Source organism: Microsporum canis, genomic scaffold (assembly GCF_000151145.1).
Source record: "Microsporum canis CBS 113480 supercont1.3 genomic scaffold, whole genome shotgun sequence".
NCBI lineage: Eukaryota > Fungi > Ascomycota > Eurotiomycetes > Onygenales > Arthrodermataceae > Microsporum > Microsporum canis.
This window is the reverse complement of record NW_003299167.1, coordinates 1,562,437-1,578,136: the sequence shown is the minus strand read 5'-3', so window position 1 is coordinate 1,578,136 and position 15,700 is coordinate 1,562,437. Positions and strand designations below refer to the sequence as shown.

General features: G+C 50.2%; 9 protein-coding genes across 9 annotated transcripts; 3 read left to right on the top strand and 6 right to left on the bottom strand.

The window, feature by feature from the left end:
* Positions 1–1,144: 1,144 nt before the first annotated feature.
* MCYG_03437 (zinc finger protein) lies at positions 1,145–3,367 on the bottom strand (the record flags this gene model as incomplete). The annotated part of the gene is made up of 3 exons (XM_002847885.1): positions 1,145–2,399; positions 2,501–2,666; positions 2,758–3,367. The coding sequence occupies 3 exons, from the start codon at positions 3,365–3,367 to the stop codon at positions 1,145–1,147; spliced, it is 2,031 nt and encodes a 676-aa protein (XP_002847931.1).
* A 1,411-nt stretch (positions 3,368–4,778) lies between these two features.
* On the bottom strand, positions 4,779–5,524 carry MCYG_03436 (uncharacterized protein; the record flags this gene model as incomplete). The annotated part of the gene is made up of 2 exons (XM_002847884.1): positions 4,779–5,193; positions 5,289–5,524. The coding sequence occupies 2 exons, from the start codon at positions 5,522–5,524 to the stop codon at positions 4,779–4,781; spliced, it is 651 nt and encodes a 216-aa protein (XP_002847930.1).
* Positions 5,525–5,852: 328 nt separating this feature from the next.
* Positions 5,853–7,274, bottom strand: MCYG_03435 (golgi transport complex component Cog5; the record flags this gene model as incomplete). The annotated part of the gene is made up of 1 exon (XM_002847883.1): positions 5,853–7,274. The coding sequence occupies one exon, from the start codon at positions 7,272–7,274 to the stop codon at positions 5,853–5,855; it is 1,422 nt and encodes a 473-aa protein (XP_002847929.1).
* A 428-nt stretch (positions 7,275–7,702) lies between these two features.
* Positions 7,703–8,080, top strand: MCYG_03434 (conserved hypothetical protein; the record flags this gene model as incomplete). The annotated part of the gene is made up of 1 exon (XM_002847882.1): positions 7,703–8,080. The coding sequence occupies one exon, from the start codon at positions 7,703–7,705 to the stop codon at positions 8,078–8,080; it is 378 nt and encodes a 125-aa protein (XP_002847928.1).
* Positions 8,081–8,336: 256 nt separating this feature from the next.
* MCYG_03433 (uncharacterized protein) lies at positions 8,337–9,031 on the bottom strand (the record flags this gene model as incomplete). Its single annotated transcript, XM_002847881.1, has 2 exons — positions 8,337–8,724; positions 8,787–9,031. 2 exons carry the CDS (start codon positions 9,029–9,031, stop codon positions 8,337–8,339), a joined length of 633 nt encoding a protein of 210 aa, XP_002847927.1.
* Positions 9,032–9,342: 311 nt separating this feature from the next.
* On the top strand, positions 9,343–9,742 carry MCYG_03432 (conserved hypothetical protein; the record flags this gene model as incomplete). Its single annotated transcript, XM_002847880.1, has 2 exons — positions 9,343–9,570; positions 9,632–9,742. The coding sequence occupies 2 exons, from the start codon at positions 9,343–9,345 to the stop codon at positions 9,740–9,742; spliced, it is 339 nt and encodes a 112-aa protein (XP_002847926.1).
* Positions 9,743–10,296: 554 nt separating this feature from the next.
* MCYG_03431 (conserved hypothetical protein) lies at positions 10,297–13,232 on the bottom strand (the record flags this gene model as incomplete). The annotated part of the gene is made up of 5 exons (XM_002847879.1): positions 10,297–10,850; positions 10,909–11,129; positions 11,182–11,647; positions 11,704–11,883; positions 11,942–13,232. 5 exons carry the CDS (start codon positions 13,230–13,232, stop codon positions 10,297–10,299), a joined length of 2,712 nt encoding a protein of 903 aa, XP_002847925.1.
* Positions 13,233–13,676: 444 nt separating this feature from the next.
* Positions 13,677–14,333, top strand: MCYG_03430 (peptidyl-tRNA hydrolase domain-containing protein; the record flags this gene model as incomplete). The annotated part of the gene is made up of 3 exons (XM_002847878.1): positions 13,677–13,873; positions 13,923–14,183; positions 14,246–14,333. The coding sequence occupies 3 exons, from the start codon at positions 13,677–13,679 to the stop codon at positions 14,331–14,333; spliced, it is 546 nt and encodes a 181-aa protein (XP_002847924.1).
* A 61-nt stretch (positions 14,334–14,394) lies between these two features.
* MCYG_03429 (U3 snoRNP protein) lies at positions 14,395–15,654 on the bottom strand (the record flags this gene model as incomplete). The annotated part of the gene is made up of 2 exons (XM_002847877.1): positions 14,395–15,483; positions 15,568–15,654. The coding sequence occupies 2 exons, from the start codon at positions 15,652–15,654 to the stop codon at positions 14,395–14,397; spliced, it is 1,176 nt and encodes a 391-aa protein (XP_002847923.1).
* Between the last annotated feature and the right edge of the window lie 46 nt (positions 15,655–15,700).

The following is a 15,700-nucleotide window of genomic DNA, read 5'->3' as shown; positions in this document are numbered from 1 at the left end:
AGGGAATACCCATATCTCAAACCCATTCCATTCATATGCATATTAAAAATTCATTATACCAAAACCAGTAGATACACGAAACCGAATATCGTCAGTCCACCAACCGATTATCCATAGCTATCATCAAAGGCAAGAATATATATCCTGAAGTGAATCGTCATCAGTGCCCAATATCATAATCATATAGAAAAGTCAAAAAGTATCCTTTCCAACTGTGTTGGCCCCCGTACGGCCTTGTCCGTATGCTGGTATAAGTAGACAGGGAGGTAGGTAATGTGGATCTAGTTCATACTTCATCCGTAGCCAGCCCCATGCTTTCAACCGGGGTGTATGAAGGGAAAGACGAGTGAGTAGATAAATGGACGAATGGATAGGAAGTCATCGGTGGAATTGAGGTAAGAGTCGAAGTAGGTAGGAAATAATGTTGAAAACAAGCAGGTTGTATGCCATGAATGCAGCGGATGGCAATAAGCAACATAGCCCCCTTTCCAAGGCAAAGATATTCATAAAACAGACCAAGAAGCGAAAAAAAATAGCGAACAAGATGAAGGATAACGAGAGGGTAGATAACAAAAAAAGAGAGTCATTAATTCGTTTCAATTCATTTCAGCGTCTTCATCCACAGTTCATCCTTCTTTTTTGTCTCAACTTCGACCTGCATAATAATAGAGAAGAAATAGCCTAAGTAAATAAATGATTCATACCACACCACGCATCGCATCGCATCGGATAAGGCGACCAGGTAAACCGGAATATAAAGCACTGGAAGTATATAAACAAGACGGACAAGGTCAGGGACAAAGAGACAAAATGCCACAACCACAATGGTAATCAATGATCCATTGTGCCAGGATGAGACCAACAAAAAGGAGATATGAGGAAAAAAGATACAAAAATGAGGGAGATAAAAAACAACCTAAAGAGACGAAAATGTGGCGGGCGTTGTATGTATGGGTATGAGTGTATGTATAAGATGGGAAAGCCAAGAGAAGGAAGGAGAAAAAAGACGGGAGAGAGGGATAAAGAGGGGGGAAAGGAGATATAAGCAGTAGACCCAAGCGCTCCTATCATATTCATACTGTTCCTCCATATCAATAGTCGAATGCAAATCATTGCCGTGATCCGTGAGCATGTACGCTGCAAGTTACAAGTTGGTTTTCTTATTCTCACTTGTAGCGACAGCAACCAATGCTTCGAGACGGCCTAGTCCATCACTGCTACTGCCGCCACTGCCTCCAGCCATTCGCTGCTGTTCTGTTGCACTCGTCTCATACTGCGCTGGCTGCGACTGTGTGGTTGGCATTTCGGTAGGAACATCTGGTCCCGGCCCGTCATCTCCCGCCATATCCTCTTCATGCTCAGCCTCTTCTCTTAGAGGGCCTGTACCTGCTCCTGTTGACGGTCGTGAGCCAATACTTTGTAATTCACCAAGAGTAGCTTGGCTCCAGCTTGCTGCGTCTTTGGCACTGCCACTGGAGCTTCCATTGCCATGTAAGTCTAGCCTGGTTAACGTTCGCTGTAAAGTAGTGTCGAGTGATAGCTGGCCGCGCCGATGTTCAGCACCGGAGAATGGCGGAGCTGGCCGCGGCGTGGCGTTGAATGTAGGCGCGAAGGACGAGCTACTTATTATGTGTGACGGCGGCGGTGGCGGCTGCGAGTATGGCTGGGGTTGGTAGTGGCGGCGGTCGAGGGTCATAGGGCTGGTGTCTCGATCACGGTCAAGGTCCCGGCGTGGCGGAACTTGGTCGAAAGACTCGATGCCTGGTAGACGAGTGGTTGTCTGCTGAGAAGGCGAAGATATTGGTGGTACATTCACACCCGCGGTTACGCTTGGTGGATCAGCAGATTGCTGGAACCATAGGCTACTGGTAGCCGGGGCAGGGCGTGCAAATCCAGTATATGATGAAGGATGCCAAGTTCTTCGCCGGGGATCGGCTTCAAACCCCGAATCAATGGAGCTGGTTGGTGTTACGGATGCATATGGGGGGCCTTCTGTTGGTGCGGGGGCCAATACGGGAGCCGGAGCAGGTGCTATTGACGGGCCTGGGTGTGGCGGATGGGTCATACGAATAAACGGTGACTGGCTGGGGTAATTCGAATGCGAGTCAAACGGTCGGGTACCTGTTGGGACTGACAGACGACGACCAAAGGTGCGGTCTGGCCAATATGACGAACCGTATGCTGAGCTAGGGGAGGCATAGTATGGACTCGATTGGTCGTATGTAGCTGATGAAGGAGTAAAGATGGGTCCGGAAACAGACTGATTTGGGGGTGTCTTGGGAGGTTCACCCATCGTCTCCAGAGAGAGTGATAGCCGGCCGCGGGCGGGATCAGGGCCGGATCCAGCCATCATCAACGGTGGCGGTCTGCGCCGTAACTCTTGATGCGTAGGAGGAAAGCTAGACAAGTTCGATGAGATGCTGGAGGTTGATAGATTGCGGCTGTGGCTGTGTGAATGGCTTCCTCCTGTTCCCGCGCGGGCTCGACCGGTAGGACGTACCCGATCGGTCCGTATCTGGCGCTGGAAGCGGGTTCCGGTGGCCGCGAGGGAATCACCGGGTATGTTTTCATTAACATGTACAGTCTGAGCATGCTGGCGTAGATTGTCGAGACGGGAGAACCGGCGTGAACAATGACACTGAAACGGGCGTTCCCCGGTGTGTTTTCTAATATCATCGTTAGCACTTTTTACACCGGGACAATTATGTATATGGATGGGGCTCGTCTTTTACCTAATATGCCTGGCTAGATGCTCACTTCTAGTAAAGTTGAGGTTGCAGGGCGGAAAGTCTGTACAGTAGAAACGCTGGCCTTTCTTCTTCTTTGACGGTGGCCCAGCGGGAGCAGTCGAGGTTGTTGTTGCGGCCCCCCCGGCCCCTGAAGTACCTGCAGGGCCAGTGCCTGAAGGTCCGGCATTTCCGGTGCCACCCATCTCTACCTCGTTGTCGGACGGATAGTGCTCTCCGTCCGAGTCGGGGTGCTGTAGCTCATCGAAGGCGGAGGAATGGGTCGAGGAGCCCTCGCGACTGACGGCAGCGCCGCGATTAGGTGTTGACGAGGATCCCGACATGGTATGTGATTGCGTGTACGCTGTATGAGAGTGTGGTGGCTGTTGATGTTGTTCGGTAACGGTTACATTGTTCGTTCCACGGTTCGAGCTGAGGTCTGTTTTTGATATACCGTTTGATGTGACGGTGGGAGAATGAGTCTGGCTAGCGAGTGCCTGTCCGTTCGACTGTCTCTTGATCCCCGGCGCGGACGAAGGCGTAGGTGTTGCGGGCGAGCGCTCCTTCTTCTGCTGGTCCGCCAGAGGCATAGACAGAGAGTTGTTCACCGGGAGGAACGAGGGCATCGCAGTCGACACCATCTTGCTGGCCTTTTTCTTTTTTTTTTTTCTCCTTCTCCCTCACTTGATGTCCTTTCCTGTTCGTCTCTTCCCCCCCTGGTTTCTTCTGTCTTCCCCCGTCTGTTTCACTTCTTCTTCCACTGCCGTCCTGCGACCTGAAGATAGCCTGGCCAGAGAATAATAATAAGAGATAACAAAAGAAAAGAGAAAAAAGATAGAGGAGAGAGAGAGAGTCGAGCTGGGAGGGGAGGGGAATCTCAGCTAGATAAAGGCGAGGGTGTCATCTATGCTTATATTATTTCCCAAAGTTGCTCTCTTGTCGCAGTTCCTTTAGCGTTACCTCGCCGACGACCACGACGGCGGCGGCAAGTGGGTCGTTCTAATGGGAAGGTAAAGAAATGGATCAACGCAGAAAGGACCGAAACATTCGACTGTTGGAATGCTGTGAGTTGTGTGTTTATGTGTTTGTGGGTTCTGGATTGTTGGAAGAGTGACGTTTGGCCGTCCCCAAAAGTGGCGAGGGTGACGGAAAGATGGCGATGTTGATATTCGTCTGATGCTCTGAAAGGGCGTTCAGGTACGAACCAGGCCCCTGTGACACTGCAGGCGCAGGAGAAGGCCAGAACAGAGACGAGAAGATGTTTCTGGGTAGTGTCGGCCTGGTAGACGATGTTGAAGGCTGGAAGGTCATGCAGTTGTTCTACATGGATGCTCTCCTGTTGTCTGTTTCAGCCGTGGAGTAGTAGAAGCTGGAGAAGTTGATAGTCGAGATGTAGGATGGAGTAGTCGGAGTCGAGTAGCCGAAGCGGTCGAAGTACTCCGGGTAGAAGAGAAAGTGAATTTCCAAAAGGTGAAGGAGAAGAAGAAAAGAAGAAGAAGAAGAAAAGAGAGAGAGAGAGATCGAGGAGAAGATGAGAGAAGAAGATGAGGCTAAAGAAGCGAAGGGCTACGTCAGAGCCAGGAGGATGCAAGTCATGGCATCTCTCGGAGAGGGGAACGAAAAAAAAAGGAAGAATGAAAAAGCCCTAAGAAGAAAAAGCCTGGCTGGCTCTTCTTTTTTTTCTTCTTCTCTTTCTTCTTCTTCCTCTTCCTCTTTGGACCAGGAAAGGCGGCTGAGCGGGCCACCCAGGCGAGCAGAAAGGAAAGGTACCGGTACTTCCAAGGAGTAAAAGCCTTTAGCTAGCCTCTTAACTAGCCTCTTAACTAGGGGCCCCCCTAGTCCTTAACTGGAGCCTTAACTGAGGTCTTAACTGGTGACTGCGCCTTTAGTTAAAGGCCTTTAACTGGAGAAGAAGGTAGGTGGCGCTAGCGAAAGGTACCTGGCCTGCACTAAGTGGGCGTCGAGGTACCTCCGGTTGGTGCCTTGCCTTAGCCCTGCCCAGGTACAGGTACCTTGCATATCCCCGTCGTCTCGCTGTCTCTCTCTTCTCTCTCATACATAGCAAGTAGTCTGCCCTGTCTCGCTGTCTGGCAGACCCTTGTACACAGCCCATATTTCTGGATGGTCCCTTTTCTCGTAGTCCTCGTCTTCTTCTTTCACCCTTTGCCTCTTATCCAGGAACCAGGCTGCGTTGCCCTGACCGGGACCTGGCCTGTAACCACCCATCAACCGCACGTAGCACGAAGCATGTGAAGAGGCGAGTCCTTGCAAGGCCCTGGATACGAAAAATGTCCTGGCCGATACCTTCTTCGCTGTCATTTTATGTTTTTGCTTCTTATGCCGTGAGCCGATCGATCGATCCAGGCACCCTTTTTTCATCATCTTCCCACCCCCTCCCGCCACTCTTGCATCCCTCGACTGGTTATTTATAAGTATACCCAGCTTTGTTATACCGGAGTACAGGTACCTGCAAGGCCTTGAACCATCTTCTTTTAGACCTAGGATGAAAAAGCAGGTAAGCGGAAAGTAAGGAGACGAGAAGAAAGTAACAAGAAGCTGTACCTGCATGTAAGTCTCACCATCCGGTCCAGTCCAGTTCTACATGACCAGGGAAGAAGAGAGAAAAGTTGCCTCTTCTTCTCTTTTTTCTTCTCCTCTGCGATCGATCCATGGATGCTGTTGTGCTTCTGGTTAACCTGCTTGATGCTGATGTTGATGTCGACTCCCTTTGCTTCTTCCTGTCTGTCTGTGTGTACGACGCGATAAGAAGGTGAAGGATGCCGGAAGAGAGACGTCATATTCAGGACCTGACCAGGCTTGAACCAGGTTGCCGGATGCTTTTGACTTGATATTATTAGTTACGGGTTTGTGGCAGTGGTTGGCATTAAGCTGCGTGTACTGGTTGACTTTGACAGATATTATGACAGGGCTTGCATATGCAAAGACACACAACATATAACCATTAGTATGACAGACATACATAGTAGACAGATATAATCCATGAAACAACGCCATGCATACACCTAGGAGAACACGACAGACGAGAGGGAGTGGGGGAAATATGATAGAACCAACGCCTGGGTTGAGAAGAAAAAAATAAAAATTGATATATAATAATGATAATAACTACCGATTTCCCAGCACGGCGCCAACCATGACGGCCGCCTCCCGCTCCCAGTTGCCCACCACCAGGCCTCCGTCTCCGTCTCTGTCTCTGTCCCTGCTGCTGCTGGAAGTGCTGCTGCTCCCGCGTAACACACACTGCCGGATCTCATCTCGCAGCCTCTCTCGGTTCCCGCGCAGGGCCCGAGCGGCCGCCCCGCCACGGTTCAGCAGCTCTCCCACTCGCGGCGACAGGGCGGACGCAAGACAGCGCCAGAAGTAGCTTGGCAGAGACGACGTGTCCAGGTACTGGAGGAGCGGGTACAGTAGGTTGTTCTTTGCATTCTTCTCTTTTTCTTTCAAGGTCGCAGAAGAAGAGTAGTCACTGGTGGCGTGGTTGTAGAACGGATGCACAGGTTGCCTGGTACCCTGCAGTATCCTCTCCAGCACAACCAGGGCCTGGCATCGGTTGGATACCTCCAGTAGTGCGCGTTCCAGGGATGGGAGCTGAGAGAGCCCTCGCATCAGTGCCTGGAGAGAGGCGGTCAGGGACGAGTGGATGAACGACTTTAGTGTCACGAGGAGCAGCTCTGGTTGGAAATTAGCCGTGGCCGACATTGAGACGTGTGCTTGTATTTGGGGTGTAGGGGAGAGCAGGTAGAGGGCCGTCATGGCTGATATCAGCCGTGCCCGGGCCTCTTCCTGCTGTGCATATGTTGATGACGACGTTGATGATCCAGTGCCGCTGCTCTGCCGCCCTTGCTCGTCCGTCGGCAGTGAGAACCGACTGACGATCTGCTGGGCGCGTGCCTTGACACTATTCTCCGCCGGATTCACCAGGTCCGTCCTCAACGTCCTCACAACTCTCACCCGGTCTAGACCGACACCGTACCCTTCTCCTTCTCCGTCGTCATTGTCGGCAAACATCCGTCGGAGCATCAGCAGCGTCTGGGACGCCCTTACCAGCGCCCGGTGGTCCTCTCGCTCCCTCCCGCTGATCTCCACCAGCTGCCCTTCCAACTGCCTGCCCAGCATTAGACACCTCGACACCGCCCTGGCGAGCTTGACAGTCGCCCAGGACCGCTCTGCCGCCCCGCGCACTTCCTCGGCCCCTTCCCATCGACGCACGACATCTTTCTCAAGCCGCTGGTACCCTTCCGTGAGCGCGAGAACCTGCGCCTCAAGGGCTAGAAGTACACGCTGGCCTGAGGCTGTGGTATCGGTCGTGTACCGTAGTAATGGTAAGGCAGACTTGGTTGTGAGCGTGTGGACGTGGCTGTCGACTTCTTGGATGTCGAACAGCACACGAGAGAGGGGGGTGGATAGGTCGAGAGGAGTATCAGACGGGTTGTTGGTGGTTGCCACCAGCGTCTGGGCAAACGAGGTGGGTGAGAAGGACGGGTCTAGGAAGGTCTCGTAGTCGATATACGACGGAGAAGAGGTCATGATGGCAACAATGTAGACTCGTAAATCTGCTGGAGACCGTTAGAATGGTATGGAATAATAGCTCTTTTGGCAAAGGGGTTTGGTATCACTGTACTTGTATATTCTCTCTCTCTCTCTACTTATGACGACAATGGTCACAGCAGCAACGAGAGGGAGCCAAAGAGGCAGAGCAGAGACAGCATCAGCATGCTTTGTCTACAGAGATGCTCTGTCTGCTATCTCTCTCCTGTTAGAAAACCCAGCCTGAAGGTGATGTTTCTTATATTCAAGTTGTTTTCTTCCATTCGGACTTGCGAAGCCGCAAAAGTCGAAGGCTTTGGGAGGTGAGAATATCACATGACATATTGCTTCTTGCGGGGAGAAGGAAAGCCATCATGAAGATGGAGATATAACCAAGATAGAAAGACGCAGAGGATATAGACATAAACATGCCTGGTGTCTACGCAGCGATATTCGACGATGGCTGCTTCTTCAAGCATTGGGCTCTCTTCGTCGACGGCCCAACCAAACTGATCCTCAACGCGATGGGCTCTTCAGGCCGTTTCAGATACGAACAACGCACAGCCAACGTCCGGGAAGACGGAACCCTGCTCGAGCTCTACTACATCTGCGAAATAGACGAGTCCAAGGCACCAGGAGTCGCTGATATCGCAGCAAACGTGCCCATACGCAATGATATTCCGAGCTGGAACTGTCAGGATTTCGTGTTTGACGTGATGGAGGCACTCGAAGGAATGATTGACATGGACGATGGATATAAAAGGCGTCTTGAGACGTTGCGGTCGAAGCAGGATGGGCTCCTTTGAGGCGAGGTTTGACAGGACTGAGGAGGGTATTGGATGCAATGCATTATAATATCCTTGTTCATACACTTCATAAGGCGGTATTAAGAGGGAAAAGGAAGAGAAAAGGGAAAAAAAATAAAGATGGTAGAATAACGAATGTCCAACACCATGCAGTCTCCAAAAACTCCCATCCGAGAATGAAGAAAAAAAGGGGGTATATGCAACAATTAACCGGAGCCATAAACCTGTATCCAACTTATATAAATATGCCCCCAAATTACTCGGCAGATTTAACATCTTTGCTATCAATCTCGGCGTAATCTCCACCACCGTCTCGGCCTCGCCCTCTGCCTCTCCCCCTCGACATGTTCTCGAGGTCGATACCGCTCTCGATGTCGGCGTCTGTGGCTTGGCTTTGCGGTTGCCTGGCACTGGAATTAGGCTGACCCCCAAAGGCAATAGGCCGTAACTCTCTCCACTGACATGCCCATATGCCCAAAAAGGTCATTAAAGTAGCACTGGCTGTTTGGAGGCCCCACCAGAGCATGTTCGTAGGAACAGAATGTGTGTAAAAGGATGTGATCGTAAAATGAATGAAATGGAGCGTGAAGGCGAAGTCAGGTATGAGTTTTGATCGGGAAACGAACAGAAGGAGGAATATAGCTCTGGTACAAACAAGTTAGAACATGTAACTCCTTCACTTCAACCGATAGGCTATAAAACATACCCCAGGGAGCTGTTCAGCAACCAGACGAATCCAAGGGTCCATCCGACGGTTGTATCCCCCCGAACCGTCCGCCAGCTCAGTATAAGGTCAGGAGAGAATGCAGTGCCAGCCACCAGGGCGGTAAATAAGATAAGGACCGTAGCGCAGACATAGTAAGCTAGTTGTATCGCAAGGATCTTGCGTATGATCTTCGACGGAGGGAGGTCTGCCAGAGCACCAGCCCTTGGGAGTCGACGGCGTCGCATGCGTAGAACTCGAACGACACAGGTATTATGGTATAAGATTAAGAGGCTGCATTTCTTGATATACAGAAACAACGCTTCGTCCGTCTAAGACGATTATGCATCAGGGAGGATGACTTCTTCCCTTGAAGCTCGCGAATTTGTTCTTCCTTCAGACAAAAAAAAGGCCAAAGGGATATGCTATCACGTGATATTTAAATATCCAGTAGCTTTTTTGATTATGTCGAGCTAATTACTTCCACCAAGCCCAATCTTCGCAACAACCTCAATTTTCTACTTCTCAGGCTTCTGTTCTGTCTCTATAACTCTTGAAAATGGGGTGGTTCTCGTCAGCTTCCGAATCCGCTCCCAAGAAGTCCTCTGACGGCGGCTCAATCGCACCTGACCGATCATCTCGCCAACAGTGCTGGATAGGAAGAGACAAATTCTTCGCCTGTCTAGATGCAAATAATATTATAGATGCTGTAAAGGAAGACGGCCCCGCACGGTCAAAGTGCTCTAAGGAGATAAAGGAATTTGAAAGCGCCTGCTCGGCTACTTGGGTATGTGCTTGTCTGGCAAGCGGCCTTAGTTGTATGTCGGTTTACTAACAGATGTTTACAGGTCAAATATTTCAAGGATAAGCGAGTAATGGAACACAGGAGAGATCAGACTATTCAAAGAATAAAACGAGAAGATCTTGAGTCTGCGGCGGCACAGAAAACTGCCAAATAGGGATATATATGGTGCGTGCAGTTTACATATTGCCAATGGGATATTATTATATTGACGGCGTGTGATGATGAAGGGGCCCTTTTTACAGCTGGCTCTGGATGCTGAATGGCTCTGGTGTATCTTTCCATGCTGCTTACGAGAAGCTTTGTTTGAGGATGCTGGACTCCCCACTCTATGGAGGTTCTTCTAGCTCCAGACATGTTGGTTCTCCCGTGGACGATGTCATAGTGTGGACATGCTATGGGAGCGGAATGTAGGATAGATCTGTAACATTAGTTTAATATCTCGAGGAAACTAAATTAGAACATATTATTAACGGAGGATAGTATTTAAATGAAAAATATATGTCACCCAAATTCAACCATTTCTCCATCACCTCACGCTAGAAATGCAAGAGAGAGAGATACAAAAACTCAGAGTCTGAACTCGTAAATAAAATCAGATTTCGCTCATGTGTCTGTCGTGAAAATGAATGCTCAAATGTGGATAGCACGTAAAATGGAAACAAAACAATGAATCACAAGGCAGATGAGTAGAATATATAAATAAATTCGTTATTGTTTCCATTTCATCAATTGTTCCATAATTTGCTGCACTTGCATATTGGCCTGTGGTTGGGGGAGCTGCGCGTCATTCCCTGGGCCTTTTGATAGGAGTGAAGCTAAGTTCGTACTGGGGTGTGGGATTGGATTTGGAGGAGGTGCAAATTGGGCGCTTTGAGTCGTGGTTGGAATAGGCGGTGGATTGGCATTACTTGGACGTGTCAAGTTACCCAAAAGTGCCGCGAGATTAGTTGAATTTAACGGTGGTGCAGTCGTAGGCAGCGGTTGTGATTGAAACTGACGGGTCTGCTGCTGCTGTTGTGCTTGCAATTGTTGCTGTTGGTTCAAGGAATTGAGCAGCGAATGGAGCGTGGAACTGTCAAGGGTTGATAGAAGGTTGGCAATTGCGGCCTGTTCTGATTGGGCTGGCAGTGGTTGTTGGATAGGTTGAGGAGGCAAGGCAACAGGTAATAATTGTGGTTGCAGCTGCATCAGGTTTGGTTTCTGGGAGTTACGGGCATGAACGACGACTTCGGCTGCTAAGCTGAGGTCGAGTTCAGAGTATTCTATACAATGATTAATACCGATAAAAAGTGAACATATGGAGAGTAAGCGTATCTTTACCGTTGAACCGTACGTTGCCCATTCCGCCAGTCCGGTCAAATATCTGCAATGGTATCTTTCCAGAGTACTGGTTTACTTTTGAAATGCGGACAATGGCGAGGACACCTTCCATTACCTGACGGCGAACGACGGCGGAGAGCCGGATTCGTGGGCTTAGAATTAATACGTCACACCTGAGACCACGATCTCGGAAAGCATTCTCAACCCGGTACACAAACTCACTATTTCAACATTAGTATGCTGAGTTTGAAACCTTTGGACAGGAAACCTCACTTGTCTGCGTTTTCTAGAATAATAACCTGGACTTCAGGGACATTACGCGGGTCTCTTCTTGGGATTGGCAGGTCAGATTCACTGTCATACCCTTTGTCTCTTGGGCTGGGGCTACGGTAGCGTGCGTTTCGGGGTCGGGGTGAACGTGACCTCGACCGTCGTCTCTCTCGACGATCATATCTGTCAAAGCTGCGTTCCCTAGAGTGATAAGAGTCTCGACGGGGACCTCTCGGGGAAGGGGATGGTGAAGTTCTGTCACGGTATCGGTGTTGGTCCTTTTCTCTGAAATCACTGATCGAGAGCCTACCCTGGCCTCTGTCATATCGATCAGCGGCTGAACGACCTCCACGGAGTGGCTCTCTATTTCTCTCGTATTCTGGTGACCTCGACCTTCTCTGGTTACGTCCGCTAGGCTCCGTAGGGCCAGAGTTGCGAGGACCTCTTTGCGGCTTTGATATTTCAAGGTCTGACTAAAGGTTAATAAGTAGAATATATACGGTAAAAAGGATTATGAGAACTCACGAATTTTTCGGCCCCTTAGAGTAGCTCCCTGCTGAGCCTCTAATGCTTTCCGGCAGGAGTCTGGTTCTAAGAATTGGATGAAACCATAGGCTTGCTTTATCGATATCTGGGCTAGTTTTCCATGCATATGAAATATATGGAACAGATCCCGTTTGGTTACTCGCTCCGTGGGTAGGTTGCCTACATCTTGTTAGAAAATTTTTTTTTTCATTTATTGGTGGTGGTTCTGGTAACCTACCTATGAATAAACGTGATCCAGCAGGAAATCGGTCCCAATGCGCCTCTGTGACATATATACGTTCATCACGGAGGAAGTCATCATACTTCTTCTGAATTTCTGGACCCCATGGGGTATCGTCCTGCAGGTCATTCTTTTCAATGTACTCATCATAGCTATCTCTCTTTCGTGAACTGCCAGATACTTTCCTAGAATGAGACTTTAATGGCGTTTGCTGAAGCGTTTCAGGGTTTGAAGGGGGAGCTGGTATATCGGGGTCCACTGCTGGCGGATATCCGCTTTGGGGCTTGCTATTACTCTTATCATTTTGTGAGATTTCTTTAGATGAGGCATCGTGGCCTTTTTCTTGACTTGGTTGGATGGTCTCACTTTCATGGGCCGGTGGGCGAGGGGGAAGTGCAGACAGGTAAGATACGGGTAAGTTAGACATGGGAACGTCACCAAGGGTATTTTGAGTGGGCTGGTTTATGGGCTCTGCTGCTGGATGGGCCGCACTGGAGGTAGTGGCAGCGGTGCTGGTAGTAATATATGATGAGGGCACATTGCTATCAAGAAGGCTCTGATAGCTGACAGCCGCATTGAGAAGTGAAGATTGAGAGATATCAGAGTTTATATCACCTGAGTTATGAGCAGCTGTAGCTATAGAGTAGCCAGCAGTTGCCGGCTGTGCGCATGCTTCTGGCTGCTGGTAATCATACGAAGCAAGTGAAGGGCCAGGAGCAGCTTGGTATACGTCGAGGGCATCAGGACGTCCTAGAAGATGGTTGGATACAGGTTGGGCGGTTGTATTATCTTCCTCCGTGGCGGCGATACGGGCAAGGGGAGGAGCGGTATCAGGATTAAGGTCCGGGTTGGGGTCAGGATCAGGATCAGGCACTGAAGATGAAAGTGAACTTGTTAAAACCTCGTCACGACTAGTAGCAGAAGTGAAGATCGATTCATTCTCTGATAATATGCCCCCCGTCTTAGTATTAGATCCAGGGAAACTACCTGTGATATCAGCACCGGTCGAGCTCATCTGCCCCAGTTCGCTCTGCAACAGCGAGTACGCATGGTTCGCCAACTGGCCATCTGCCGGCTGTACACCCTGTCCCACCAGCGCCGGATTCAGCGTGGGTTCCTTGACGTCCGGGATGCTCTCCAGGGACGAAGTGTCATGGTAGGCGGCGTCCATCTGGTTCTGTAGGAGGGGTATATTCGATGGCTCTGCGATGTGCAGCGGACGCGGGCTCTCCGGCGTCAACGTCTTGCCCCGGAAGTGCAGCGCCTCTTCTGGCGGTTCTGAGGCCATCTGATGTAGTTCTCTGTGCCTTTCATCTATATTTATCTGTTGATTTTTTTCAGCGTTCTTCTCTCAGCCTGGCACTGTGGCTGTCTCCGAAGAAGAGCGAAAGCTTTCTCAGAAACGACGCCTATAAACCATCGAGGATGTACGTTTGGGCGAGAGGAACAGATGGGACCCCAAGCATGCGGCCTCCAGCAGACATGACTGTTATGTATGCTATTATTATGTTCGAGTTGTGCTCTGTGTGTGAGTGTGTGTTGTGTGCGCGCGAGAAGGTCAAGGGGGGAGAAAGCCGATGTTTCTTTCTCGTGCTTTGAGCTTCTTCCCTGCCTGCGACCAATGAAGACTGGACGAAGCTTGAGAGAAAGCTAACAGACTGACTAAGCTGGGTCTAGAAGTTGAAACAAGTCGAAGTCGAAGCCGACGAAGGTCAAGTTGGAGCTGATGAAGATGTGGAAGATGTGGAAGAGCGTCTGGCGAGGTCGACTGCCTGTGGTGGCTCTGCGGACTGCGCACACGGCCAGCGACGACGAACTCAGAGCGGCGAGAAGATGGCTTGCCCAGTTCTCTCCAGAGACAATTCCCAGGAATATATGTGCCGTCTCCTTTAGCCGGTCAAGCGGGCCAGGAGGTCAGAATGTGAACAAGTAAGTGCTTCTCGAACACAACGGTAGGCAGGTGGCTAACAGGAGGTAGAGTCAACTCCAAGGCTACGATAAAGGTGCCGATGAGCTCCCTGTTGCCTCTCATACCAAAGATACTACATCCATCCATTCGGTTGTCGAGGTATTACGCAGAAAACTCCCAGGCTTTGGTCATACAGTCGAATGACAGTCGAAAGCAGTCTCAGAACCTCAATGCCTGTTTCGACAAGCTTACCGGCATGATAGCAGAGGTTGGAAGGGCCGTTATACCAGGAGAAACCTCACCAGAGCAGAAGAGAAAGGTTGAGAAATTGTATGCCGGCATTATATATATACATATATACAAAAGAGGTCTATGCTGACTGATTACGGTAGGCAGAAATCCGCAAACGAAGCTAGGATACGGATGAAAAAGGCTCACAGCAACAAGAAGAGTAGCAGGAGAGGAAGATCAGACGAGTAAAAAAAAGGGGGGAGCATTATGAAAGAAAAGTGGTATCTTTGATTCTAATCAACTCGTGCTACTACGTCCTGCAACTCTCTACCTGCCGGGTTGCGCTTTTCAACGTCACTTGCATCACCTTCTGCAACGCTGGATCGAGATTCTCCGTCTCCATCAGGCCCTGCAGCCAGGCGGCAACCTGCGGTGCCAGTTGTGCTAGAATGGGGTTCTCGTCCCTCATGTGTTCCCTCAGCCGACTGAGAGATGTATGGAACGCGCGTGGGAACTCGGGCGAGCAAGGGCTTATACCTGCAACCGGGTACTTGATGTCACACTCTTGTGCTTTGGCATTGGTTGGATGGCTTGTGATGAGTGAGTCGACGACATGGCCCAGCACACGCCGCAGACACGGACACTCTTCAAACTCAGCAAGCATGTTGTAAAAGTCGTACGCGAGGCCGGCATCGTTCTCAAACTGGCCCATTGCTGCGTCAAAGACGGCAATGGGGATGGCACCTGACAGCGCAGGCGTGGCATTGAGGGTCTCCAGCGAGGCCTTGTCCGGCACATCGCCTTCAAGGGTGGGGTTGATATCTTCCTCCGTCAAGCGAGGCAGCATCATCATATCCGCGTCCGGGTCATCCTTACTATTGTCGACAGCCGGCTGCTCCTCATCTGCCTTGTCCAATCCAAGAATCCTCTGTCGTGCAGATATCCTCGCTATATATATCATCTCCAGCTTTGCATACTGAAGCCACAATTCCCGGGAACTCTTGCAGAACCGTAAGCCCCGCTGCATATACCCTCTGGCCTGAGTTATATCTCCATGGTCCTGTAGCGAGTGTTGCGCAGCATATATCCATAAATCGACCTCTCTCGGGTGTAGACGTAGAGCGTTTGTGAAGATCTGAGCGAGCTTCTTGTAGGCTTTCTGCTTGCGGGCGTACTCGATATATTGCTGCCACAGACCGGCGTCTCCATGGAACTTCCTCGTCGCGCGGTCGAGAATGAAAAACACTCGCCGTTGACCGGTGTGCATAGGTGCCTTTACGCCGAGTCTCTTGATCCTCTTCTTGCGCAGTGTATCCAGGTTCATCTCGTACTCTGCATATCGGGCATAGTCTGACGGCGACGGACCCCGTGAATTTACCCTGTGTTCAAACTCGGATCTCTTCTTCGTTATAGAACTTATCTCACTCTATCATTGTCAATTAGCCCACTGCCGTCTGTATATCTATTATTGGTGATAACATGCCTTGGTGAATATCTTCTTCTTCTCAAACTCGCGGAGCTCAGGGACGAGCTGCTCCAGGTAGAAGCGAGCCTTATCACTCGAAGCCATCGCAGTATAACTGTTATTCCACCTCTCTAGCAAAAGACCTTCTCTT